The sequence below is a fragment of the Eurosta solidaginis genome, chromosome 1 (assembly GCF_040869045.1).
Source record: "Eurosta solidaginis isolate ZX-2024a chromosome 1, ASM4086904v1, whole genome shotgun sequence".
NCBI classification, from domain to species: Eukaryota; Metazoa; Arthropoda; class Insecta; order Diptera; family Tephritidae; genus Eurosta; species Eurosta solidaginis.
In genome coordinates this window covers 317,266,663-317,293,048 of record NC_090319.1, presented here as the reverse complement: position 1 = coordinate 317,293,048, position 26,386 = coordinate 317,266,663, and the positions used below count along the sequence as shown (strand labels likewise).

The 26,386-nt window shown below is 40.9% G+C and overlaps 4 protein-coding genes across 4 annotated transcripts; 3 read left to right on the top strand and 1 right to left on the bottom strand.

The window, feature by feature from the left end:
- Positions 1-6,194: 6,194 nt before the first annotated feature.
- Positions 6,195-6,680, top strand: mRpS21 (mitochondrial ribosomal protein S21). Its single transcript, XM_067772354.1, has 2 exons — positions 6,195-6,428; positions 6,492-6,680. The coding sequence occupies exons 1-2, from the start codon at positions 6,282-6,284 to the stop codon at positions 6,606-6,608; spliced, it is 264 nt and encodes an 87-aa protein (XP_067628455.1). The 5' UTR covers positions 6,195-6,281; the 3' UTR covers positions 6,609-6,680.
- A 2,034-nt stretch (positions 6,681-8,714) lies between these two features.
- On the bottom strand, positions 8,715-9,717 carry BCAS2 (BCAS2 pre-mRNA processing factor). Its single transcript, XM_067772344.1, has 2 exons — positions 9,475-9,717; positions 8,715-9,415 (listed from the first exon to the last, which is right to left on the bottom strand). The coding sequence occupies exons 1-2, from the start codon at positions 9,547-9,549 to the stop codon at positions 8,819-8,821; spliced, it is 672 nt and encodes a 223-aa protein (XP_067628445.1). The 5' UTR covers positions 9,550-9,717; the 3' UTR covers positions 8,715-8,818.
- Positions 9,718-11,134: 1,417 nt separating this feature from the next.
- On the top strand, positions 11,135-12,459 carry Smug (Single-strand-selective monofunctional uracil-DNA glycosylase). The gene is made up of 3 exons (XM_067761685.1): positions 11,135-11,669; positions 11,726-11,992; positions 12,052-12,459. Exons 1-3 carry the CDS (start codon positions 11,247-11,249, stop codon positions 12,310-12,312), a joined length of 951 nt encoding a protein of 316 aa, XP_067617786.1. The 5' UTR covers positions 11,135-11,246; the 3' UTR covers positions 12,313-12,459.
- Positions 12,460-20,732: 8,273 nt separating this feature from the next.
- LOC137243953 (tRNA-specific adenosine deaminase 2) lies at positions 20,733-21,517 on the top strand. The gene is made up of 2 exons (XM_067772333.1): positions 20,733-20,762; positions 20,816-21,517. Exon 2 carries the CDS (start codon positions 20,827-20,829, stop codon positions 21,328-21,330), a length of 504 nt encoding a protein of 167 aa, XP_067628434.1. The 5' UTR covers positions 20,733-20,762; positions 20,816-20,826; the 3' UTR covers positions 21,331-21,517.
- The last annotated feature ends 4,869 nt before the right edge of the window (positions 21,518-26,386 follow it).

The window sequence follows — 26,386 nt, the reverse complement described above, 5'->3', positions numbered from 1 at the left end:
ATTTTTAATTTTTTCAGCTTTTTTGTTATTATTTAATTTTTCAGCGTTTCTTTTGAGTTTGATTTAAACTGTTAGTAACCGGTCATCTCCGGTTCGGTAATTTTTTTTTGCGGTTATTTTTTTTGAATTTTTTTGAATTTAGATTTTGAATGTCAACGGTCTGTCCGTGACATCCGGTTCGGCCGGATGTTGTTTTATTTTGAATTTTTAAGCGTTTTGAGTTGTCTCTGCGCTTCTGTTAGGTTTTTTTTTGAATTTGACAGCTGCTCGTCTTGATAGGCATGATAGGAACTTTTTTCTGTTTATGGCGCAGGAACAGTAAGGTTGGCAAGGACCCGCCCCAGCCGACAATGACTAGCCACTGTGCACCACTACATCATGCCGACCGCCTTCCTTACTGATTCCACTGTAGATGCGTTTCCATAACAATACAATCGTTTCGTGGATTTGCCGCTCTCACGAACTCCTTGAAATTATCCGGTGGTAATGAGCATTGGTGATCGTGCGCTAGGTAGAAGGAGGCGAGTTTAAAGCTCCTCCCTAGCCCCTCGACGCTGACCGCTGTCAAATCCCCATCGCTATAGTTGGGTAGAAGAAAAACATTAAGAGTAGACTTAGCCAATATACATGTGCGAGGCTTACCCTTTTCCTGAGCGCTATAAAGCTTATACGCTTGTGTCCGCAGGCCACAGATCCTATTGCCAGTGATCCACGGCTCCTGGACTAGAACGATGTCTACCACACCTGAAGACAGGTGCAGTAGGAGTGCAGCTGATGCTGCTTTGCAGTGATGCAGGTTTATTTGGAGGACCCGGATCACTGCTTGTTTGTGCTCTCCCCCGTGAGCGTCGCGTCGGAATCGCCATCCTCCAGAAGCTGAACCTCAGAGTATAACCCTCTGAGAGCCAAGCTTCCGCTCGAACTTGCCGAAGCATAGCCCCCAGCTTCTTCGCCCTCGTCTACCTCCATCTCGTCTTCACTGGGGGGGAGTTCAGCCACCTCCGCACGAGATGCAAGGTTTACCAAGGCTTCGACATCAGCCTTATAAACCTTAAGGCTTATATTTTTGAAGCCGTAGCTTACCCTGAAATCCTGCCTTTTCAACGCTTCGACGCTTGCGCTGGCGAACAGTAGGACTATCTGCATCGTGGCCCGTTCAGTCGTCTCAACGTTAACCACCTTCCAGTTTTGGGTCGGTAGACCTGGGTTGTACTCCTGGAGAAGTTCCAGGATATCAGCGGGGTCCGTTGGCGTCACTGGAACCCAGGCTCGCGCCCTTGGTCGTGAGGGGATATCACACGCCTCCACTACCTTGAGGCGCGCGCCCGGATACACCTCCCCTATCAGCGAAACGGCGGCTTTATAAAGCTTCGCCGACCTGGCGTCGTCACACGCAATTAGTTTTATATTGCCATGGAACCACCCCGTATCGGTATAAGAAGGCGGCGGACCAGGGTTATCTTTCTTGACCTTAACGGCCACAGTAGCGAGCGCTGCCTCGATCCACTTCCACTGCTGTTTCGGGATCCTGCCATCTTCGCTGCTCTCATCCATCACACCAATGATCTGCCGATCCTTGGCTATTTCGGCGAGAGACCGAGTCCAGCCTCCCTGCACCTTGGCCCTTTTCGGCGCCGTAGGGTTGGCTTCATCTATGGACCGCTGGCGCTTCGAGGCTTCATCGCTCTCGACCCAGTCCGATCTGAACTCCGACAACATTTCCTTCGCCCAAACAAGATCACGCTGAGCCTTTGCCCAGTCCTCCGCGGAAACTTCCCCGTCCCTAACCGGTGAGGAGGCATTCCTACGCAGGATCCGGGCAGCCCAGCGCTTGTCCTGATGACTGGGCTTTTTGCCTCCCTTGACTCTGGAGCCGGCCCCCCACACCCCTGGAGCCCCCAGCAGCCAAACCGCCAGACGCTTGACGCTGAGTGGCAGCCGTGCTGGTGGCTACGGGATGGGCGGCAGCCGCCCCAAGGGCCTCCCGGTCGGTGGCCCCTCCCCGAGAGGTACCGGCCTTTGGAGTACCCTGACTGGATTTTACCTCAGCCCTTTCCTGCCTAGGTTTGTCCTTGGCCCTATAGCCGACCCCTCCCCTCGCCCTGAGGCCCCCAGCAGTTGACCCACCAGACGCTTGTCGCTGGGTGGAGGGCTTGCTGGTGGGGCCCAAGGGAGGCGCGGTAGTGGCACTGATGACCTCCCGGTCAGTACCCCCTCCATGAGAGGTACTGACCATCGGACTGCTCGAACCGGATAAACTCTCGGCCCTTTTCTGCCTATCTTCCGCTGCAGCAGCGAACCTGAGGAGTTCTCTCAGTTAATTTTAGGCCCGGCTGAGCCGTAGCCTTAGCGGAGCAAGCTCCTAACGACTTCTTCTTTGGAGAGTCGCCCTCCTTATAATTTTTTAGAATTTTATCCTCCATACTTTATACCCACGAGTAGCGGAGAAGGGGAAAGGTCCACCCGGACAGAGATCCGCGATGTCCGGGTAAGGCTTAATAGCATCGAAGGTCGCCCGGTATTCAATGCACTCCGTTAACGACTGGGCTATTTATGGGCCCCCAGCCAGGCTGATCCTCGGCACGGGTCGTATAACACCTTGATCCAGCCCATTTAAGGAGAGCGGGAGAGAAAAAGGGAAGAAGAAGGGAAAAAAGGGTTTGAGGAGAGTTGGAAGAGAGGTCGCCGCTCGAATTAGCCGCCGAAGCGTTACCAGGTGCCACCACGAGGAGGCTCCGCCCCTACATGAGGGATGGAGGGTGTAAAAAACACCTACGAGTCGACGGTTTGGGGTGACGCCGGTGAGTGCAAGGCGCAAAACACCCCCATGAAAGGCACCCTCACAACTACTAAAAACTCGTCCAAAAATATCCTTATTGTGGGAGCTCAGAGAGTAAATTTGATGTCCAACTCCACTCCATCGCTATATTTACCGTCTTTGATGTAAATATTGTTTTTTGAATGTTGTAAGATTAGAAATATAATATAATTTTATGTATCACTTAGCAGTGCTAATCAAGAGTTTGTAAAAGCGGAAGTTGTCTCATCGTCCCCAACGATCATTCCTACAGTTATCTACCAAAATATCGGACAATACTTTCGCCGCTACAACGTGAAGGAAGGACGAAGGATAAATAATAAAGTCCCTTCTACATGTTCGCTTTTTTTTAAGTGACACCGTTGGAGCGAAAGGTCAATACTTCGTACGGAACAGCTGCAGCGCACAAACGGATATGCATGATGTACCACGAATAAGTCGTGAAACCCAGACGCAGTAACCTTCCCTAGTTTCAGGGCCACCATTAGTTTACAAAGAGCGAAAATATACTATACAAGTTTACGCAAAACGGCCCTTATCAGGGCCACCACTAGTCAACAAAGAGAAAAAAAATGCTAAACAATTATACCTACGAAAAGCGACCCTTATCAGGACCACAAACAGTTTGCGAAGAGAAAATATTGCTTGACAATTATGTTTTACATGCTATAGATTTACTTTTGGATTATTTATATCATCCATATGATGACAAGAAAAAAACTGGAGTATAACCAATACTGGAAATGAAAACGGAAATATTTCAAGCCGAACTTTTACCGTAGCAGGTACCGATACCAGATCCAACCTAAAGCCGAAATTGCTACAAAAGCCTCCTGGCTAGAGCCAGAAGGAAAACCTGGAACCGTAATTGAAGTCAGTACTACAACCGAACTAGTATCCAAAAATTAAACCGAAAGCAAAATCGGTTCCGAAGAGAGAAGCCAAAAGAAAAATTGGATCAAAACAACCATGCAATGGCGCTGAACCCGAAAGTTCTGTGGCATAGCGACTAATTTGAAATTTTCAACACACCCGTGCTTTTTTTAATTAAAAAGGATTACATCTAAAGACATGGAGTACATATCCTTCAAAGAAATCTGCACCTCAAATACCGACACGACGAGTTTCCAACGTTAAACGTTATTATGTATATATGTATCTTCGATATTTATTAGGTTACTGAATTACTTAATTTTTACTTTACAAAATACATGAAATTTTAAAATAAATCAGTACTTATTCATGAACATACTATTAACTCAGCATTTTATATACAATCTCATCCCAAATTTTCAAAATCTCTTGGAGACAGTAACGTTAGTATTCATACATACATGTATTGAAAATAAGGTCCACTACAAAAAACATTTAGCAATAGCATTTCCCAATATTATTTTGATACTACAAAATAACGACCTTAGGCAGATAAAGTAGGAACAATATAATTCCTAAAAAGTTGTATCTCACTTTACATTAAACTGCTTTGGAATATAAATACATACACTAAAAGATGCATACAATACAAAGCGGTCCCTTATTTATATATCTTAAACAAAATTAATGTTGCGACCATTGGATATTTTTCAAATCAATTGGTTCTAGAACCATCTCCCATAATGTAGACATTTCACGTAAACGTTCGACATGTTTGATGCAGGTATCGGTAATATAATCAACCTCTTCAATGGTGGTAAAACAACCAATACCAAATCTATAAAAATTTAACAATAAATTACTTTCAAATTAACTAAACAATTCAGTACGGTAAACTCGTATACCTTATTGAACTATGTGCCAAATCCTCATCAGTTCCAATCGCACGTAGGTTCCAGTGATGCAGAAGTACATGCTGATGCACTAGACAACGCCACATCTTTTAAGGCCATAAGTAATGATAAATTTAATAAACCACTATACCTTTGCTCTGGATCACCATTATACATATAAACGTTTCGATAGAAAATCTATAAATTTCTTATCATATTCCATTTCTTTGAGTGCAAGATAACATGCAGCACCAAATCCAATAACAATAATCCGAAGGCGGAAAAGAAAAATTTTAGCTCGTTCAAAAGATATTTCCAAAAAACCGAAAAATTACCCCGGAGTGCTTCGAGACCGGGGTGGGATCCATAGTATTTTTGCGCTGGCGGCCTTCGGCCGCGCTTATAAAAAACTAATCGGGGTGGCTCCAACAGCGGTTTGGAGACCAAAACTATATCTGCGCAAAACACTTATGTCCACAATTTTGTTATCGGGTACAAAATATCATCAACATTACAACGCGCACATGAAAATTTTCAACTTCTTTTGCAAATATCTCTTATCCAACACAAAATAATTTACCTCCGCCTTCTGATTATTGTTTTCGAGGTCAATGCGCGTCTTTTATCACCTCTCTCGATATTTATGGACGCATATTATCAGTGTCATGCTGTAGTTTAAAATTACCAAGAGTTGATGCGCTGGAAACGTTGAAGAAGTGATTCAGCGGCTATATGTAAATAAATAATAACAATAAATTAAATACATATCATTTAAAAATCAGCTAATTACCTTTTTTTTCCATTAAAAATGCCTTTTTCCTCCAGCTTCATCAGCAAACCAACTTTTTTCTTTTTTTGTTTTGGCTTTGTTGACGAAAATTACATGTGACATTTTTCTTCTTCCATCACTTTTGACAGAAGAAACTGAAAGAACGATTGACAGTTTATGTACAATCGGCAACAACAAAATACACGGGAGGGTTGCATTTTCGCTAATGCTTCTACCTGGTAATTGTACCATGCCTACAACTGTAGAATAGCGTTCAAAAATTATGGGAAAAAGGATAAAAATACTTGTTTAAGTGTAAGTATTATTAGTTCGAAGGCGGAGGGTAAATATTATTTCCCATTCAAAAGTTATCACTAAAAACAGGTTTTGTAAATATGAACTCCCGATGCAACCAGTCCATTTTGATCGCAGAACCTGCAACGCCAGACATGTAGGATAAACCCTATCCATTAAATAATGTTGACTATTATATCATAGGTCCGATTTACTGAAATTTCAAAAGAATATATGGTTTTCACTGCGAGATAAATGCGTTACAATATTTGACTAATTAATTTAATCGAAATGTTAGTTTTACTTAGATTTGTTTATATTTAACTCTAACTAGTCGTATTATTTTAAAATAACTTTAAGGAAATAAATATTTTACGACTATCATTTTATTAAATGATTGAAACTATAATCGCCGAAATGTATTTCAAAAATCCCCATTTTCAGATCTATTCATTTTTGTTTGGAGTGGCATCATTGACAAATGTTATAAAAAATGTGCATTTTGACAGCGCTCTCTCGAAACAAAGCAATGATGAGAAACAAAGAGTTGCAAATCCATTTATCTATGCAATGATTTATATAAATATCTACCCTTTGGTCACAGTATTGAATTAATAAATACAAAAAAGTAAATATGAAACACGTTAAATTTTTAGCACGTACAGTAATGGTGCAAAACAATAATGTCGATCAGGCCTGTCGACTTCTGAACCGCATTTTGGGCAAAGAGGAAATATTCGATCAGTACAGGCGCACCCGTTTCTATGAGAAACCTTTCCAAGTAAGAATCATTATAAAGATGCTAATGCCTAATGCTAGAATTTCATTATGAAACTTTTTCTAGGTGCGACGTCGCGTCAACTTTGAGAAATGCAAAGCAATCTACAATGAAGATATGAATCGGAAGATACAGTTTGTGTTGCGAAAAAATCGGGTAGAACCGTTTCCAGGATGCAGTTAATTTTCCTTAATATTTGATGAAGTTATAATTAAACGTTTTAATTTAAATAAAGGCAATTTACTTCGAAATTAATTTTGCGGAATTTCTATGTACCTCTATTTGCCACATAACTGGATACACATTGTCCACACTATACTTATTTCGCTCTACCGTACCGCAGACTTCATCGTCACAGAAAAACGCACTTTCATAAACTTTAAAAATGGAAAGTGGGACAAATGCAAATCCTTTACAGACAACCGCTTTGCTGCCCTCCCTATCCCTACTGATGATCGCCAAGGGGAGTGTGGTTTCCGCAAGGTCATTGAATCCGCTTCGGCTCGCTTCATTCCCGCCGGTAGAATTCCCAAAATTCGGCCTCACTTTCAGGCGGAGGCCGCAAATTTAGCGAGAGAGCGTGACCTTATAAGACAGCTCGATCCCCATATAAACCAACGCATCAGATTGCTTGTGGATGAACACAAGTGGGCGAAATGGGAGGAGCACCGAAGCGGTTGTAACCTCTCTGCCGATGTAGGTAAGCTTTGGTCCATCGTAAAGTCCCTATCGAATCAGACTAAGCATAATGACAAAATTTCCATCGCCTTTGGCGATAAAGTGCCGTCGGTTGTGATCGGTCGCACCTATTGCATGGGGCGAAGCACTGCTACAACAACAACAACACATTGTCCATTGCGGTATTTCAATACTTGTGCGATCTGCTGTCGTATCCGGTGCTTTTTGATTAATGCCCTCTTACGTACAAAGTGACCAAATTCTCTTAATGGCTTACATTGACTAAAGGCATTTTATGCCCCTATTACGGTATACAACTCAACTTAGTTGAGTTTTTAAAATTATGCGCCACACTCAGATTCCTTGCTAATGGCAGCTATCAAAAATGCTGTGGAAATGATTTTGGTGTTGGACTGGTTTTAGATATTATTAAGGAGTATATTTGTGCGAAGTGGATTAAAACCCAAACAGCAAAAATTGTATCTTACTCTAAAACAGGATTCCCAGTAGTAGTGATTAGTATCATTGGGACTCATATTCGCATAATTTCACCTATTTTGCCTGCATCCGAACAGCCTCGTCCAACTTCGTTCGGTGTATTTCCGAATGTGTAAGTGTTTAATCTGTTACAGTCTTTAGGTCAATGCTGCGCCAGAGTGATCTGCGCCTCCCTGAAAAATCACACAGACACAGAGGTGTGGAAAAAATTTCACAATACAATAAAACCAAAGATCTTTCCAGACCTCAAAGAAAGTGAATTTGTCGCTTATTCCAATTTGATAATGGTGGTGTGAAATTAATAACGGTTATTCATAACGAAACAGCAGTCATAGCTAGACGATATACGCTGTTGCTGTAGCAATAAGGTTACTCACCGAAGGCTTTGGGGAGTGTTATCGATGTGATGGTCCTTTGCCGGATACAGAACCGATACGCTCCGGTAACACAGTACCATTAAGGTGCTTACCCGACCATCTCGGGAACGATTTATATGGCCACATTATACCTTCAGGCCATCCCTCCCTCCCCATCCCCAAGTTCCATGAGGAGCTTGGGGTCGCCAGAGCCTCGCCTGTTAGCGAAACAGGATTCGCCTCGGATAGATGAGGTTGGCAATTGGGTTTGGAGAAGCTTTATATTACGCTGGCAACCTGAAGGTTGCGCTACTCAGCCCTTGAATCTGGTATTTTAGTCGGCTCTTACGACAGGCATGTTGTTGTTGTTGTTGTTGTAGCGATTAGTTACTCCCCGAAGGCTTTGGGGAGTGTTATCGATGTGATGGTCCTTTGTCGGATACAGATCCTATACGCTCCGGTAACACAGCACCATTAAGGTGCTGGCCCGACCATCTCGGGAACGATTTATATGGCCACATTAAACCTTCAGGCCATCCCTCCCTCCCCACCCTCAAGTTCCATGAGGAGCTTGGGGTCGCCAGAGCCTCGTCTGTTAGTGAAACGGGATTCGCCGCTCGAAGGTGAGGTTGACAATTGGGTTGGAGAAGCTATATATTGCGCTACACAACCCCTTGAATCCCTACGCGGGTATATTCTGAACCCCTAACCCGCTGGGGGAATGCCTTTGAACATGGATTATGAGGGACCGCAAAAGTTGTGGTACATAAGCCCATAGAACTTCTCAATTCGAACAAGTTATATTTTTTTTTATATTACCTAAACTTGTAAAGATAAACATACTCCATACTTAAGCTACAGTTAGGCATCTCCATTGGTTAGATTGCTGGGCGTTTGCGTATTCAACTTATCAATTTCTATACGCGTCTTTAGTATTTCCTCTTCTAATTCTACACACCTTTGTTCGATTTCATAGTTTTTAGATACCAAAAGTACCCAATTTGCTTCTAAAGATTTCAACTTATCGCCAGCTTGTGTTTGAGCCTGTTTTCGTTGCCAATTGATATCCTGAATTTTTTTCTTTGATTCTTGTAGCTGTATTATTGTTTTAGCTTGCAGCGCTGATATTACTTCTAAATAAGCTTTCCATGATTCAATTCCATATTCTAACATTAATTCCAGATTCATCGAACGCACCCATTGGTGTTCCAATTGTGCCATTGAATTTTCAATTGATTCCTGCCAGGCGCTCACTTCGGACAATTTGCCAGATGGTGGCGGTGGCAGCTCATAACGCTTCATGCTTAACGTCTCCATTGGTTGACGATTTTGTATGCGCTCAAATTCACTTGCCATTAATTTAGTTTCGAAAGCATTTGCATTTAATGGCGGTAAATGATCTAGATAATTCTTCGTAGGTCTATATCGCCGGCACTCCTCCTCGACCATAGCGAGTGCCTGCGGGAAAGAAAATCATCACATACCATTGTTATGATACATTTATCACGTTTATATACCGATTCCCGAACTCCAATGTCATCGTAGCCTTGGTCGATATATGGTAGCGCATCTACAGTAACTTCACCAGCCATCGCGTATTTGTTTTTGTTTAACTGAAATTTGTGACCACAGAAAATAAGCAAAACAAAACTTTATTTCATCTTCTTCTTCTTGAACAGCATTCACCAATGTGGATTACTGGTAGAGCTACCGGCTCTCAAAACTTGAACAAAATTTGTTAAATGGTGATTTTTTATTCATGGCAGCACATATATGTAATATCTTATATAATGTGTTCGAAATCAAAACAAGACAGCCTATAAAATGTGTTTGATTGTAGCAGCAGAAGTGTGACAAAGAAAAAATAAAAATTTAGGTACATTCGATTATTGTATACAAAAACCATATATGTAATACTCTTATATTGCTACAAAAGGCTACGTACATTCCCAAACATCAGAGTGTCGATATATTGCTGTTTAAACGTTTTTGTTTTTGTATTCAATAATCGAATGAACCTAAATTTAAATTTTTTCTTGTCACACTTATGCTGCTACAATCACAAAAATTGTATAGGCTGTCTTGTTTTGATTTCGAATTCAAAACACATTGCGAGCATTTTCTATTAGCAATATAGGAGTATTACATATATGACAAAAACAATCGTTTAAACAGCAATACATCGGCACTCTGATGTTCGAGAATGTACCTAGCCTTTTGTAGCAATATAGGAGTATTACATATATGTGGCAGCATAACATGAAGTACATTTTTTGGTATATGTATTTTAGGGTTATTCTTATTAATCCAATATACGAGTTTTCCAGTCTCATCCCTACAAACGGTAATAACAAGTTCAAAGGAATTATGATATCGCTTAGAGGTTTAATGGTCGCAGCACAAGACAACCAAAATCCTGATTTTAATAGTTGATTTTATTGTGTTTATTTCGGGATGCACTTCGATTTTTCAGGAGCTTAAAAGAAAACGATGTTGATCCGTTGTTGGGCGTCCGGAAAAGAGGACCGCCATTCTTTATTAATTTGACAGCTCAACGGCAGCTATCCAAATTGACAGGATTGCTTTAGCAATGGTTCTATTATATTACAATTGACTCATGGTCATATAAGACCATAATACTTATACTACGTTTACATAATCAATAATTCAAATAAATAAATATGTGTGATTCAAATTGTTTTCACCGCAATTCGTAGCTTCTCTATCCCCTACCTGTCACCCCAGCGGGCTATGGAGCTTAGAAAAATCTGGCGGTAGGCATGTTTTGTTGTAAGGGTTGGCACAAATCTTCAGACCGACAAGGTTCGACATGGTCACATCAATTCGTTCCCTTGATGGTCGGGCTTAATGATGTTATTTCCTGAAAAGTACTGGACCAATATCCAGCAAAGGGTCATCAATAGTAATACTCCTCAAAAACTTCGGGGTGGTATCCATATTATTTTTTTTTGCAGAACACATTCCTGCGTTGGTGGGTTTCGGCCTCATAAAAATTACACTTTTTTATTTTGACTCTGATTATTCGCCTATCAGCCATTCCTTCTGGTACAAAAAACCATAGGAATAACGGTGGCAGCACTATTTGGCGAGTGCGATATTCTATTGTACATCTTTCACAGCTGTTTTTGATAACAGCTGGTTTGGAGATATGATTTATGCATTGTCAAAACAATGGGTACAATTTTAAAAGCAGCGCCAATTTTGAAGAGCTCGCCGTACCATAAAAATATCCTAAAACTAGCTACAGCATTTTCTTAATCTTTTGAGCATGTCTCGTAGGAAGTTGGCTCAGTGCACATTTTCCAGCGCATCTGACAAATCAAACGGTGATGGTTGTTTTACTCTTGAATCCTTACAAAAGTTCGCTGCACCAAAGAAGCGCTGTTTGTCATTGGATATCAAGTCTGAAGAAGTCTCAAATAACATAACAGAAGTCGCCAGACATATGAATGAAACTGGTATTGATTCATCAGAGGAAAATTTATTGTGGGCGCGCTTTTATAAATTGGAATGCAACTTAAATGAGGCTTTGCGTAAAATCGATGTACCAGCTAATATAACTCACACATACAATCCCTTAGAATATGCTGCTCAGTTACATTGCGGATACTTAAAAAAGTTTTTGGATGGACCAAAGCGAGTTGTATTTGTGGGCATGAATCCTGGACCAAATGGAATGGGACAAACTGGAGTGAGTTGAAATTGAAGGTAAAGAATTGACATTACTATTTATGTATATTTTTAAAGGTGCCATTTGGTAACATTTTGACGGTGCGTAATGAGATGTGCTTAACAGGTGCGGTGAAGCAACCACCCAGTGTGCATGCAAAACGTCCTGTACTGGGTTTAGAGTGCACTACAGAAGAGCCAAGTGGCGTGCGAATTTGGGGTCTACTGAAAAAATTAGCTGGCGGATCCTTAACTACATTCGGACGACAATGTTTTGTGCATAATTTTTGTCCACTTATATTCCACGATAAAGCTGGACGAAACATAACTCCAAGTGAATTAAAGGTATTTTTGTACTTAAGTTGAAGTCACAAATTAATCACAAAATATAACTTCCCACGCAGGGTGATTATAAATCGATCATTGGAAAATTGTGTCTAGAAATACTTGATCAGGAGCTAGATTTGTTACAGCCGGAAATAGTGATAGCTGTTGGAGAGTATATGAATGGAATGCTCAAAAATTCTCGACATGCTAATTCTTTAAAAATATTTAAGTTACCTCATCCAAGTCCTCGTTCATTAAACAATCAAAATTGGCCGGAAAAGGCAGAACAGCTTCTATGTGAATTGGATTTGGTAAAATATATACGAGGCGAAGTGTAGCATTCCTATATGTATAAGGCCACGCATATATGCATTTACATATTTACATATTCATTCAGTATAAACTGTAAGTACAAAGATTTAAAGGACTATGTTGAGTAGCCTTTGATGTGATTTTTTAATACATAAAATGTGTTATTTTTTAAATTTTACTTTCTCAATTGAGGTACGAACGTTATGAGAATACTTTGGCCAAATCCGACCAATTTTATTTGGGTTGTATTGTATTGTAAATGCCTAGGCGGTTTGAGATACATTGAAAAGTAAAAAGTCTAGAAAGCTATTTCGATAGAGGCTATGATGTCCTTTGATGACTTCCTGATTGTAGCTAAAAGACTTGGGCTTGTAAGTTTTCTTCGTTGTTGTTGTTGTTGTAGCGATAAGGACACTCCCGAAGGCCTTGGGGAGTATTATCGGTGCTGATTGTCCTTTCCCGGATGCAGATCCGGTACGTTCCAGTAACAATCACCATAGAGGTACTAGCCCGACCATCTCGTGAACGATTTGTTATGACCACATGGAACCTTCTCGGCCTTACCTCCCTCCCACCCTAGATCCATCAGGAGTTCGGGTTCGCCAGAACCTCTACTGTTAATGATACAGGATTCGCAACGGGTAGGTGAGGTTGACAATTGGGTTGCAGAAGCTATATATTGCGCTGGAAACCCCTTGAATCAATTTGTTATTTTAATCGCGTACCTAGAGATTGTATATTCTAAGCCCCCTAACCCGCTGAGGGAAAGTCTCTTTCGTCTGGTTCTATGATACAAATTTGTGCATTGGCGAGGGCATTTTTTTTGAAAGCGCGAGCGTAGGCTGCCATGCAAAAAGGTGTTCTGCGCAAACATACTATGCATCTAACCCACAGTTTAGAAGCGGTCCGGGGAAATTTTCGGTTTTTTTGAAAATACTTTTTTACAAAAAATTACTCTTCATCCTTTAATTGCAGCATTTAAAAGGGGTTTGATTTGGGAAAAATTTAAACTTTGAAATTAATCACCCCAAAATCTATCGCATAATTTTGGGTGCTTTCAACTGCTGATTTTTCTCGGTGTTGGGTTGAAATCTTTGCTGATATAAGTGTTACCACAATTTTCTTCATTATACTTCCCTTAAGCTGGAGACATTGGTGCTTTATCGGTAACCGTATCGGTAACCTTTTAACAGCTGATTCGACCAACCTTATGAGAATCAATGCAATCGATTATTGGTGCCGCTAAGGTCGTAACCATATCGTAGCCAACCAATTGGGTTTTGGTTTACCGTCGTAACGATAAACAGCTGATTACGTTAGGGATACGACTACAGCGATACGACAAACGTCACCAATGACTCCAGCTTTAAGGGCCAATAAATGGTGACATAACCTGTTATGTATGAAAGGAAGTGGTAACGCCACACACTGAATAAATTTACTATCATTTTGGCAACTCTGTTTTTGCTTATTCTTTTTTGTTCTTTTTTATTCTTTAGTATTAACTCAACACATTTTATATTGAAATGTCCATATTCGCTCATATTAAATAAACTGAGTAAATATACATATACAAAAGTGGTGTCAAAAGTGGGATTAAAAAGATGAGCCTCACACCGGAAGATTTGAAGAGGTTGATGGATGCATTGGCAGGGTCAATTCGCGAGGCTGTAGAGGGGGCGTCCCACAGTGCTGGGGCAAATGCAAATCAGCGGGCAGCAACCAAACCGCCACCGTTTAGTATTGCAGAATACAAGTCAGAAGACAAATCCTCAGTGCAGGATTTTTTCACACGCGTAGATTGAGCCTTACAGCTGAGCAAAGTTCCAGCAGAGCAGAAGCTGAACGCCGCACTAAAAATACTTGTTAGCCCAAAGACGCCTGACTCGCTGAAATACAATGAAATAAAACCGTGTTAATTCGCCATTTTGATGGCTCACGGAACAAGTATGCTGAAAGTATCAAATTTAGACAAAGTAAGCAAGAAAAAGGCGAATCGATTGCCGAGTACGCACTTCGTTTAAAAAAGGGCGCTGCATATTGTGAATATGGCGACTTTTTGGATAGGATGTAAACAGAGCAGTTACTGTATGGCGTGGAGTCACGCTATATTTGCAATGAGGTTATAAGTAAAAAACCAAACAATTTTACGGAGGCATACGAAATTGCGCACACAATCGAACTAACACAAAGTGCAACAACATATCTGAAGTGTACAGAGTGGGAACAACCAAGTGAACCAACGTTTAAACTGGGATACGAACCAGTCAAAACAAAAAGAAATGCAAATGCTGAAAAGTTGACCAAGAAGCCAAAAGAAAAATCCGCAAATTGTTACGGATGTGGGGGACAACACAGCAGAAAAGACTGCAAATTCAGTAGCTCCAAATGTTTTTCGTGTGGAAAATTGAGCCACATTGCAAAAGTGTGCAAGGCAAAACTAGACCAGATTTCAGAGGATGAGCTCGAACCAGTTCAGCAGCTGAACATCATTAATGTATGTAAAGCAGTAGACAGAAAAATGCTTCACGTAAATATCGATGGAAAGCAAATACAGATGGAGCTTGATACGGGTGCCCCATGCGCCATTATTAATTATAAAACTCTTCGCACTATAAAACCGAATTTAAGATTATTAAAAACAGATAGACGATTTACAAGCTACACAGGGCATAGAGTGAACTGCATGGGTAGGGTTGTAGTAACCGCATCAATGGGGAGGACTAAGCGGCGCCTGAATCTGTATGTTGTCCAAGAAGATTTCGATACACTTTGCGGCAGAGAATGGATCTCACAATTCGCACGTGAAATTAACTTTTCGGAGCTATTTTCGTCAACCAGGCAAATTAACTCTATAAGTTCAACCGCGCCAAAACTTTCAGAAAATCAACGAGAACGGCTGCAACATCTCCTTGCAAGTTACGAAGAAGTCTTTGACACGACAGCGGGTAAGTTGAGAGGGCCGCCTGCAAAAGTGAAGCTGAAGGCGGGAGCCACACCAGTGTTCGCACGAGCACGCGAAATACCAATGGCATTGAGAGAGGCGTATGCCAAGGAAATAGATCGCAAAATCCAGTCTGGCTTTTACGTGAGAGTAGAGCATTCGGAATGGGCTTCAGCAACACATGTAGTCGCTAAAAAAAATGGAGATATTCGCATCACTGGCAATTACAAGCCAACGGTTAATCCAAGAATGATTATTGACGAACATCCGATTCCTAAAGCGGAAGACTTGTTCAATAAAATGAAAAAAGCGGCGATATTTTGTCACTTGGATATAACGGACGCATATACACACCTTACGATCGACGATGATTTCTCACATGTTTTGACATTAAACACAGCTACACACGGACTAGTACGACCGACTCGTGCGGTATATGGGGCAGCAAATATTCCAGCTATTTGGCAAAGAAAAATGGAGACGCTCCTGCAAGGAGTGCCGAACGTTTTAAATTTCTTTGATGACATCTTGGTTAAGAGCTGCTGAGGGTTTTGGCGACAACGCTAAATCGCATCAAATGCAATGGTCTACGCTTAAATAAGTCAAAGTGTGTTTTTGCTACTCCATCGGTGGAGTTTTTAGGCCATCGCATCGACGCACAGGGGGTGCATAAATCTGACAAACACATTGAAGCTGTACTGAATAGCCCCAAACCAACGAATGTGGAGGAGCTACAGCTGTTTTTAGGAAAAGCTACTTACTATAGTGCATTTATCCCAGACCTGGCGACGAGAGCGCGACCATTGCGCGATATGCTGAAAAGCGAAAAATTTCACTGGTCCAAAGAGGCAAATTCAGCCTTTGAGTATCTAAAACAGGTTCTGGTTTCTCCACAAGTCTTGATACCCTACAACCCGGCACTACCGGTTCTACTAGCGACGGACGCGAGTCAAACAGGGTTGGGAGCGTTACTATCACATCGCTTAGAGAACGGAACTGAACGACCCATTGCATACGCAAGTCGAACACTGAATACTGCAGAACAGCGATACCCACAGATGGACAAAGAAGCACTGGCAATAGTATGGGCAGTTCAGAAATTTTTCAAATATTTGTACGCGCGTCATTTCACGCTAATCACAGATCATAAACCGTTGTCACAAATTTTACAACCAGACAAGTCTCTACCAGTACTTTGCATTAGCAGAATGGCTAATTACGCAGACTTTTTGAGTAGATTCGATTTCGAAGTGGTGTATAAAAATTCAAAGGCAAACGCTAACGCCGACTATCTTTCACGGGCCCACCCTCTACGACAGCAACCATTACAGGTGGGACATGTGCGGCAGGCATATACGGATAATCCAGACGAATGCGACGAGTTCGACATCTTTGTGATTCGCCAAATCAACCAATTACCATTAAGATCCGACAAAATTGCAAACGAATCCAGAAAAGACGAGCGACTGGGTAAAATAATTAAACTGCTGGAAACAGGTCAATGATTGAAGAGAACAGGATACAAGTCCCCAGAAGTGAGTTACAAGCTATCGTCAGGATGTTTGATGTTCGAGCATCGCGTCGTCATTCCACCAAAGTACAGAGCCAAACTGCTTGACAATTTACACACATCACACATAGGGATTGTCAAGATGAAAGGAATCGCCCGCTCTTTCATATACTGGCCGGGCATTGACAATGATATCGAGAACATGGCGAACAAATGCGAATCATGTGCAAAACAGGCAAACAAACCCGGGAAAAGTGGCGATCATCATTGCGAGTATCCCAAGGGATCGTGGGAACGCATTCTTATTGACTATGCGGGGCCGTTCGAAGGAGCAATGCTACTGATAATCTCGGATGCGTATAGCAAGTGGTTAGAGGTGAAAATCACTAAATCAATTACGGCGGCCGCGACAATTACTTTGCTGGACGACGTATTTGCGGCTTATGGCGTTCCTCAAACGGTTGTATCTGATAATGGAACAAATTTCACGTCCGCGGAATTTAACAACTTCCTGACTACAGTCGGTGTTAAATATCAGAAATACTCAGCACCGTATCACCCGGCAACTAATGGACAAGCAGAGCGAAGCGTACAGACGGTCAAGAACGCATTGAAAGCAATGGGTACCACGAATAGTTCTTTGCAGGAAAACATAAACGAATTCTTGAGACAGTACAAAAATGCACCACATTCGACAACAAGCACCTCGTCAGCACTATTGTTTATGGGGCGACAGCTACGAACACGATTGGACTTGATTCGACCAGAGGAAATCTCGAGGAAAGTAGAGGAAAAACAATACATGCATCTCAAGACAAAGGGAAAAGAGTTCAAGGTAAATCAAAACGTATACTTCCTGTCGGGTAACCCGCGAATTGCTAAGTGGCTCAAAGGAACAATACACGCCCGTCTAGGAGATCTTCACTATCAAATACAATTCAATGGGAAAATGATAAAAACACATGTAGACCAAATACGGAAGTCACACGCGGGCCCCGATAAAGCAACACCGGAAGTGAATCATCATGAAACGAGGGTTGCAGCTAAAGAGAACGGCACAGCTGCATCGAGTATAGTAGAAAACCACGAAGAAGTCGAAGCAACCATAGAATCACCACAAAATATATCATTGGGATCAGAAGAAGATTTGGAAGGGTTCTCTACTCCCAACACTACAATAATACAGGACGATACACCGCCATCGCATTCAACACCAGCACGGCAGGCGACACCGGAAAGAGAGCCGGAACTAAGCGAGACGCCGGCAGCCCCTCGGCGGTCGACCAGACAAAGGAAACCGAGAGTTCCATTCTCACCTTAACTCCTGCAGAGGAAGGAAAAATGTTATGTATGAAACGAAGTGGTAACGCCACACACTGAATAAATTTACTATCATTTTGGCAACTCTGTTTTTGCTTATTCTTTTTTGTTCTTTTTTATTCTTTAGTATTAACTCAACACATTTTATATTGAAATGTTCATATTCGCTCATATTAAATAAACTGAGTAAGGTCCCTATTATGAGACAAATTCGATCTTCGACTGTGGTCGAAAGAGCTGATCGAACGAATTTTCATTCGGTATTACGACGCGCGTTCGATGAAGGCAAGCGTTATTGTGAATTTCGATAAATTCAAAAGTTCACAATAGCACATTTCCAATACTCTGTCAAATAAAATAAAATAAACAAAAGCAGAACTAGTTATTAAATGCAAATATTAAAAATAAAAGTATGACTACAACGGAATTGTGGTTTGATGATTCGTCAGATGAAGAGGAAAGCTTACTGGAGCTAGCCAGAAGTAGAAGACAGGTGAGATGCTTCAAATCCTTTGGAAATGAATTCCACCCCGTAAGTGTAGCTTTCTAAATAAGTTGTTAAATTGATGAAATTATAAGTTTTGTTTATAGATTTTCTCAAAATTTCAGACTGTCCAAAGAAGCGTTCATGGACTTGTTGTCCAGTACAGATGAACTGCTGCAGCAATGCACAAGAGCCAAGTCTATTCCTAATATTTTTTAGTTTTGGCCACAGTTCTCCGATTTTGTGCTCAGGGATCCTACCAACTGAGCGTTGGAAACGAAAATGCACTCGGACTTGCCCAGCCGACTGTGTCTGTGGTACTATCAGAGGTGTTGAATGTCTTGGAAAATTTTATTTGTGAAAGATGGATAAAATTGAATTACGAGGAGGCTGAGCTGCATCAAGCAAAGTTGCATTTCTATAATGTGCAAGTTCCTTTGCTATATGGGAATTTTATTCCATAATTGAAACCAGTCTTTCAAGCTGTTGTTTTGTACTCACGACCTTGGACCTATATAAAATTAATTCAAATAGTTTAAAATTACTAGTAGGTAGTAAAAAAGCAGAACATAAATACAAAAAACTTACATTTTAAACAATTCGTTTTCTATTCGATACAGCATCGACAACAAATTTCTATTCGCTTGAAAATTAGACACACAACGAAAATTTCGACATAGATGAGTTGTCATAATACCAATTTCAAATTCGATTTTCGATGTTCGATAGCCAGCGAAGATCGAATAATGCTCATAATAGGGGCCTAAATATACATATACAAAATAACCATAAAACCATAACCAGATAAAACAGCTGACCGAACCTATCTTATGGAAATCAAGGTAATCGATTAATAGTGCCATACCATAACGCTAACGCCATAACCATATAGACAACCAATTGCTTTTAGGTTTCTCGCCATATCCATAACCTAAAAATATTTGAGTTAATGAATTTAATAACTTTTTGCAGATTTTATTCGTTTTTTGGATACGTTATGATTAAGAGACTTGTTTTTTTTTTGTGGAATATGTTTGTAATTTTTTGCGTTTTCTTCATTTTCATGAAATTTTCACTATTTTTAGACGGCCCATACATGACACAAAAGCCATGCGCAAATATAAAACTGCGAAATTTGTGCAAATGAAAATTTTGACATACACGGCTAAAAACACTGCGCAATATTAATTTTTAAAGTAGCGCTACAAATTTAACATGTGTTTTAATTGTATAAAAAACCACTCTTTATTTTCCACAGTGCTGGTAATTCACGGTATAAGTGGAAAAACTCGCACCAGAAGCGTTTATTTTCCATTTTATTTATATTATATATTTTTTAATGGCAAGACCAGCTTAACTCATTGCAGCATTGCGCAATATTCATTTTTCAACTAGCGCAACAAATGAAACATGTGTTATAATTGTATAAAAAATTATTATGTATGTAGAGTATTCACTCGGTTTAGTTTATTTATTCATTTAAACAAAAGTTACATTGGTAATTGCTTAAACTAAGTAGTATTTTAATTAAAGTTTATTGATAATATGTATGTTAAATGAGATTATTACATTCGTATTTAGCGTATTAACTTTACAACGACCGGTTAACGACTGACTTTAAAAATCTATTCGTTGTCCTGTCTACTTGCGTTTCGTCGAGTTCGGTAAAGCTTGTCAGGGTTGTATTTAAAGGTATGAATTAGGTAGTCCGTCGTCCGCTACGGTGCTGCCGTCCCACATGTATTATTGAATTTGTTTGAATTCCAGTTACAAGCTAGATATGGTCCTTACGCCTTCAATATTAACATTTTTAAGCAATATTTACTGATGTTATATTATCAGAAACCAGAGGTTAACTGAGAAACATTCACCACACACGAAGATAAAAGCATGTGCAATATTTGCAGACATGCGTAAATATCAAAATCGTTTTGATTTTAGCGCAGTTCTTTGCGTAAATAGCGCAACCAGTGCACACACCGGGCAAATCCTTGTGCAAATTGGTAATTGGCACAGGGATACTTGAGCCGTGTAATTGGCGTATTAGGTTAAGGCACCATTAATCGATCAAATTGGAGATGGTTATGGATATGGGTATGGTTAGGACTTATGGCGTTAGGGTTAAAGAATCTTAATTGGGCCTTTATATAACTAACAATCAGTGATCAGCTGTTCATTGTAAACAAAATTCCAGCACAAGATAACATAAAGCCATTTGGTAAGTACAATTTAAAATATTTACATAAACAACAACTTAGTTATTATTCTTAGGCTTACTTGCAATGGAACAGTTTATGGCCGAAGCATTTGCAGAAGCACGCCGAGTGTTAGCAGCAGGGGAAGTACCAGTTGGTTGTGTATTTGTTTACACCAACAATGAGGGCACGGATAAAGTCATAGCACGAGCTGGGAATGATGTGAATGCCACCAAGAATGCAACCCGCCATGCCGAGTTTCTTTGTATAGATCAATCTTTGGAATATTGCAAACAGTACGGATTATCATATGATGACGTATTTGCGCAGGTGACAGTTGTAGTTACAGTGGAACCATGCATAATGTGTTTAGCAGCTTTACACAATTTAGGTGTTAAGGAAGTGCTCTATGGTTGTGCTAATGACCGCTTTGGAGGTAAAACTCTAGTAGGTGTGCCATTTGCAACGAACAAAATAAATGGCCAGACTCAAGTGCGTGGTGGTATTTGCGCGGATGAAGCAATGGCGTTGCTTAAAGATTTTTACAAAGGTGAAAATCCAACTGCTCCTATTGCGAAAACGAAAAGCTGATACAAATTGAAGGCAACAATGATGCAAACGATTTATTGGGGAAACTCTCCGTTCGGTTCAATAAGCGCTAATTATTGTACGGCTCAGTCATTTTTTAATTCATAGTACATTTGTGTATAACATCTATAGACTTGGAATTGCTCTGCAATCAGGATACTTAAGAATATATTATTTAAGTAAAAAATTATGAACGTATGGTTTATTTATGCAAAAAGATCACACGAATGTCCCTGTAAGGGATCTATATCCGGCAAAGGATCATCAACATCGACAACACTCCCCAAAGCCTTCGGGGAGTGTCCTTATCGTTAATACAACAACAACAACTGGGTGTGCGTTTACCGCTACAGGAAAAAGCTATCGCGATAATATGGTAACACCCGACTTTGGCGGTAAATTGGACTGGGTGGAAAAAAACATTTCATTTCATTTATTTATTACGGCAAAAAAGCCTAATTATATTACAATTTACTATCTTATTGCTAAGGTTTTACAATATTCATAAAGTTTTGCTTTAAAAGCTACGATTTCATTACAACTTTTTATATCTATAGGCAGTTCATTGAAACTTTTTAGACCTTTATAAAAAATATTTTGCTGATCTATTTCAGTTCTGACTAAAGGCAGTTTGAAATTGTGTTTATTCCTTGTATTAATGTTATGTGTTTGCTTAACTAATACTACGTTTTTACTTAGATATTCAGGTACATTTTCACTTTTAATATTAAATATAAACTTCATAGCGTGAAAAAAAATCTTTTGCTTGACACTTAACCAGTTCAAACTTCTCAGCATATCAGCCGTACGAGTATCTCTAGGTTTTTTAAGAATACATCTCATACATCTGTTTTGCATCTTTTGAAGTTTATCTATTTCTTTGTCTGACACAATGAATAGAATAGATGGGCAGTTTACAAAGTGCGGTTCTATAATGGACTTATATATAATTATTTTGTACTTTTTTTGAATATATTTGGATGTTCTCTGCATAACCCCAATTTTTTTCGCAACTTTCTGGACTGTGTAGTTTATATGTTCTTCAAACTTGAGTTTGTTATCAATTATAATTCCCAAATATTTTATACTGTCAACTTTTTGTATGCTTTCATCATTGATTTTTAAACCAATTATATCCTCATTAACGTTCCTCCTTGTTATTATCATAAATTTCGTTTTATTTATATTAAGTTTCAGTCTATTTCCGCACAACCATTTATACAGGTTATTCAGTTCATGTTGTATTTTAGAAAGTGCAGAATTAATATTATTCTCACTAATCATTATTAATGCATCATCAGCGAATAGTTTAATTTCACAACCTTCAATTGCGTTAACTATATCATTAATATAAATTAAGAACAGTATTGGTGCCAAAACTGAGCCTTGTGGTAACCCTATGGTTACTTCCAATTCATCAGACATCACGGTATTTATAACCGTTTTCTGTCTCCTCTGCTTCAAATATATATATTTGCGGTTGCTAACGTTGCTTACTTTCCTCATTACTATCATTAGTACCTTTAATACCCAAAATCTTTTTAGAGGAGAGATGCAAGGTGAGACTACCGGAAGGTTCGGTGGATCATCCCCCTGCAGTTCGGCTAGTACAAGAAACTATTAATACTGGAGCGGATTAGACGGCTTAAAGTATACACGCGGTATGTATGCCTGTCGTAAGAGGCGACTAAAATACTAAATTGATTCAAGGGGTTGTGTAGCGCAGCCCTCTCAAGGGGTTGCCGGCGCAATATATAGGTTCTCCAACCCAATTGTCAAGCTCACCTACCGTGGCGAATCCTGTTTCATTAACAGCCGAGGCTCTGACGTCCGCAAACTCCTGAAGGATCTAGGGGTGGGATTACGGTATGTCCGAGAATGTTTTATGTTCCCGAGATGGTTGAGCTAGTACCTTTATGGTGCTTTTTACCGGAACGTACCGGATTTGCATCCGGCAAAGGACCGTCAACATCGATACCACTCCCCAAGGCCTTCGGGGAGTGTCCTTATCGCTACAATAACAACAACTGGAGCGGACGAGTTGAAATTTGCCAAACTGTCTTTGGGGGAGAGAGCGTTTCCTTTTAATAAAATAACAACCTGCCAAATAAATAAAAGAAACAGAAGCTTGCTACAACAACTACAGAAAGCAGAAGTGCGGTCATATTTCTTAAGGCGCATGTGTAGCCTCAGTGCATTTCACCGCAGCGAATTAAAAGGCTTACAGTATTCTCGCGGTAGGTATGCCTGTGATGAGAGTGGCCTAATATCCCCAAACCCGTGGGTTCGATGAGTCTAAAAATCGTTCGCGAGACAGTCGAGCTACCAGAAGGTGCTAGTACCGGAGCCTACTTATTTCGGGGAGTGTTTTTGCGGTTACAGAGCAACAACCATAAAGATTTCCAAATTAAGGACTTCAATCCCGAAACAAGGAAACTCGCACAAACGGACCAAGTAATGGGAGCACCTTGTATTTGGACCAGTGCCTAATCCCATAGATAATAAATTCGTCGAGGCTTTCAAAAGAAGCTTCCACACCAAAGGTTTTTCTATGAGAGTGGGATCGCGACAGGCCCTAACTACGTACAATCCAGCACACCCTTTACATGCGTAATGTGCCTTAGAGAACTAGCTAAAAAGGGCGCATCCCTTGAAGCTTGCTCCGTAGACGACCCAATTAGACTGGCCGAGATTAAGCGAAGGCGAGAGGTGCACATGATCGACCAAGCGGAAAATGCGTGGGTTCAAGCGCGGGGCTGTAAAGTGTCGAAGATTATGTGTAGATCTTACAACCTTAGACTAACAAAGTTGCTTCTATCATTAAAAAGAGAGGACATGACGGATATTCTGACTGGACACTGCCTTCTGGCGTCAAATGACTTTAAATTAGGCTTGGTCAGTGATAGCAGATGTAGGAAGTGCGGGTTGGAGGACGTTCTGTGCTCGTGCCCTGCGCTTGCCAGGCTATGACTCCAGCTTAGGAGTGATACAGCTGTCAGATCTAGAAGCAGCAAGTGGCTTAAGTCCTAGGAAGCTTCTAGTATTTGCCAAGAGGGCGGAGTTATTTTATAACATAGGTCCTGTTTTTTGATAAGGGTTTTCAGTTTGGTCGTTAAAACAAACTTCTGGTAACACTACGGACTCAATCAGTCTATATGAGGTCCTCATGGACCGGCCAGTTCAACCAAACCTAACCTAACCCTAAGGACTCATTCAGCCTATGTGAGGTCCTCATGGACCGGCTAGTTCAACCTAACCTCTTCTCCACATTGTGATTCCTAGATATCTTGAATTGTGTTCCTCCTGCAGGGTTATCTCTCTTAACTTAGAGCTGGCCCGATAAGGGATCTTGTTACTTAATTGGTGATTAACCCTTTAAACGGTTATGGCCTTACAACAAGGCACACCAGTTGCTTCTTCGCTGTGGTAGCTGGTGTCAATTAGTAGCACCAAGTGAATTTAAATCGTTTTCCACCTGTTCCTTCCAATGAAGTGGGGTCGCCCTCTTCCTCCGGTTGTTGTTGTTGTAGCGATAAGGTTGCTCCCCGAAGGCTTTGGGGAGTGTTATCGATGTGATGGTCCTTTGCCGGATACAGATCCGGCACGCTCCGGTACCACAGCACCATTAAGGTGCTAGCCCGACATCTCGGGAACGATTTATGTGGCCACATTAAACCTTCAGGCCATCCCCTCCCTCCCCACCCCCCAAGTTCCATGAGGAGACAGAGCCTCTTCTGTTAGTGAAACAGGATTCGCCGCGGATAGGTGAGGTTCACAATTAGGTTTGGAGAAGCTATATATTGCGCTGGCAACCTGAAGGGTTGCGCTACACACCCCTTGAATCTGGTATTTTAGTTGCCTCTTACGACAGGCATACCTACCGCGGATATATTCTTACCCGCTGGGGGTTCTTCCTCCGGTCGCATCATCTTTCATTCGCATAACATGCCTAGCCACCGTAACCGCTGTGTTTTAATTCGCTAGAATACGTTTAAGTATGCGTAAAGCTCGTACTACTTAAAACAACAACAACAGCTCATGATCAAAACTTCTTTTGTACTCGCCGTCGTCAACGTGTAGAGGTCCGTAAATCTTTCGAAGAACGTTTCTCTAGAACACTCCTAGATCCACCTCCTCTGATGTTGTTACGGTCCGTGCTTCTGCACCATATATTCAATTGGCGAGAAAGGACTTTACTTTTCAATTGCCTACTTACTCTACTCTGGCGGCCGCCGTGGTGTGATGGCAGCATGCTCCGCCATCCACACCGAAGATCTGGGTTCACATCCCGGGAAGCAACATCAACATTTTAGAAACAAGTTTTTTCAATTAGAAGCGGGGTCGCCCCTCGGCAGTGTTTGGCAAGCACTCCGAGTGTATTTCTGCCATGAAAAGCTCTCAGTGAAAACTCATATGCCGTGCAGATGCCGTTCGGACACGGCATAAAACATATAGGTCTTGTTCCACCAATTTGTAGGAAAAAAAGGAGCACGACACAAATTGGAAGAGAAGCTCGGCCTAAAACCTCTTCGGAGGTTATCGCGCCTTATAGTAGCATTTATTGGCAAGAGTGATTCTTCGCTGGATTTCAAGGGTGTGATTGTTGTTTGGCTTAATGCTGGTACCCAATTAAACGAAGTTTTTTACTATATCGAAATTATGGCTGGCGACAGTGGCGTGGTTGCCAAGGCGCATGTGCGCTGACTCTTTGCTCGATGACAGCAGGTACTTCGTTTTGTCCTCATTCACCATCAAACCTCTTCTTTTGCGCTTTTTCCAGTTTGTAGTAAGCGGAACTTACGGCCGATAACATTAATATCGTCAGCATTTGCCACTGCATATTATATTGCCTCGGTAAACAAACCCGGATCGCTTATTTCGGCGTTGTGGTAACACGACGTCAGATATATACATACATATCCCCTAAGTCACACCATTCATCACCTTCGAGCAAAAGGTTTATTACCCGTGTTCACATATAGTCCTAATAGGGAAGTAATCTTGCCGCAACTCATCATACAGCCGATCAAACTAGTCATGGATCGATGTACACGAGACA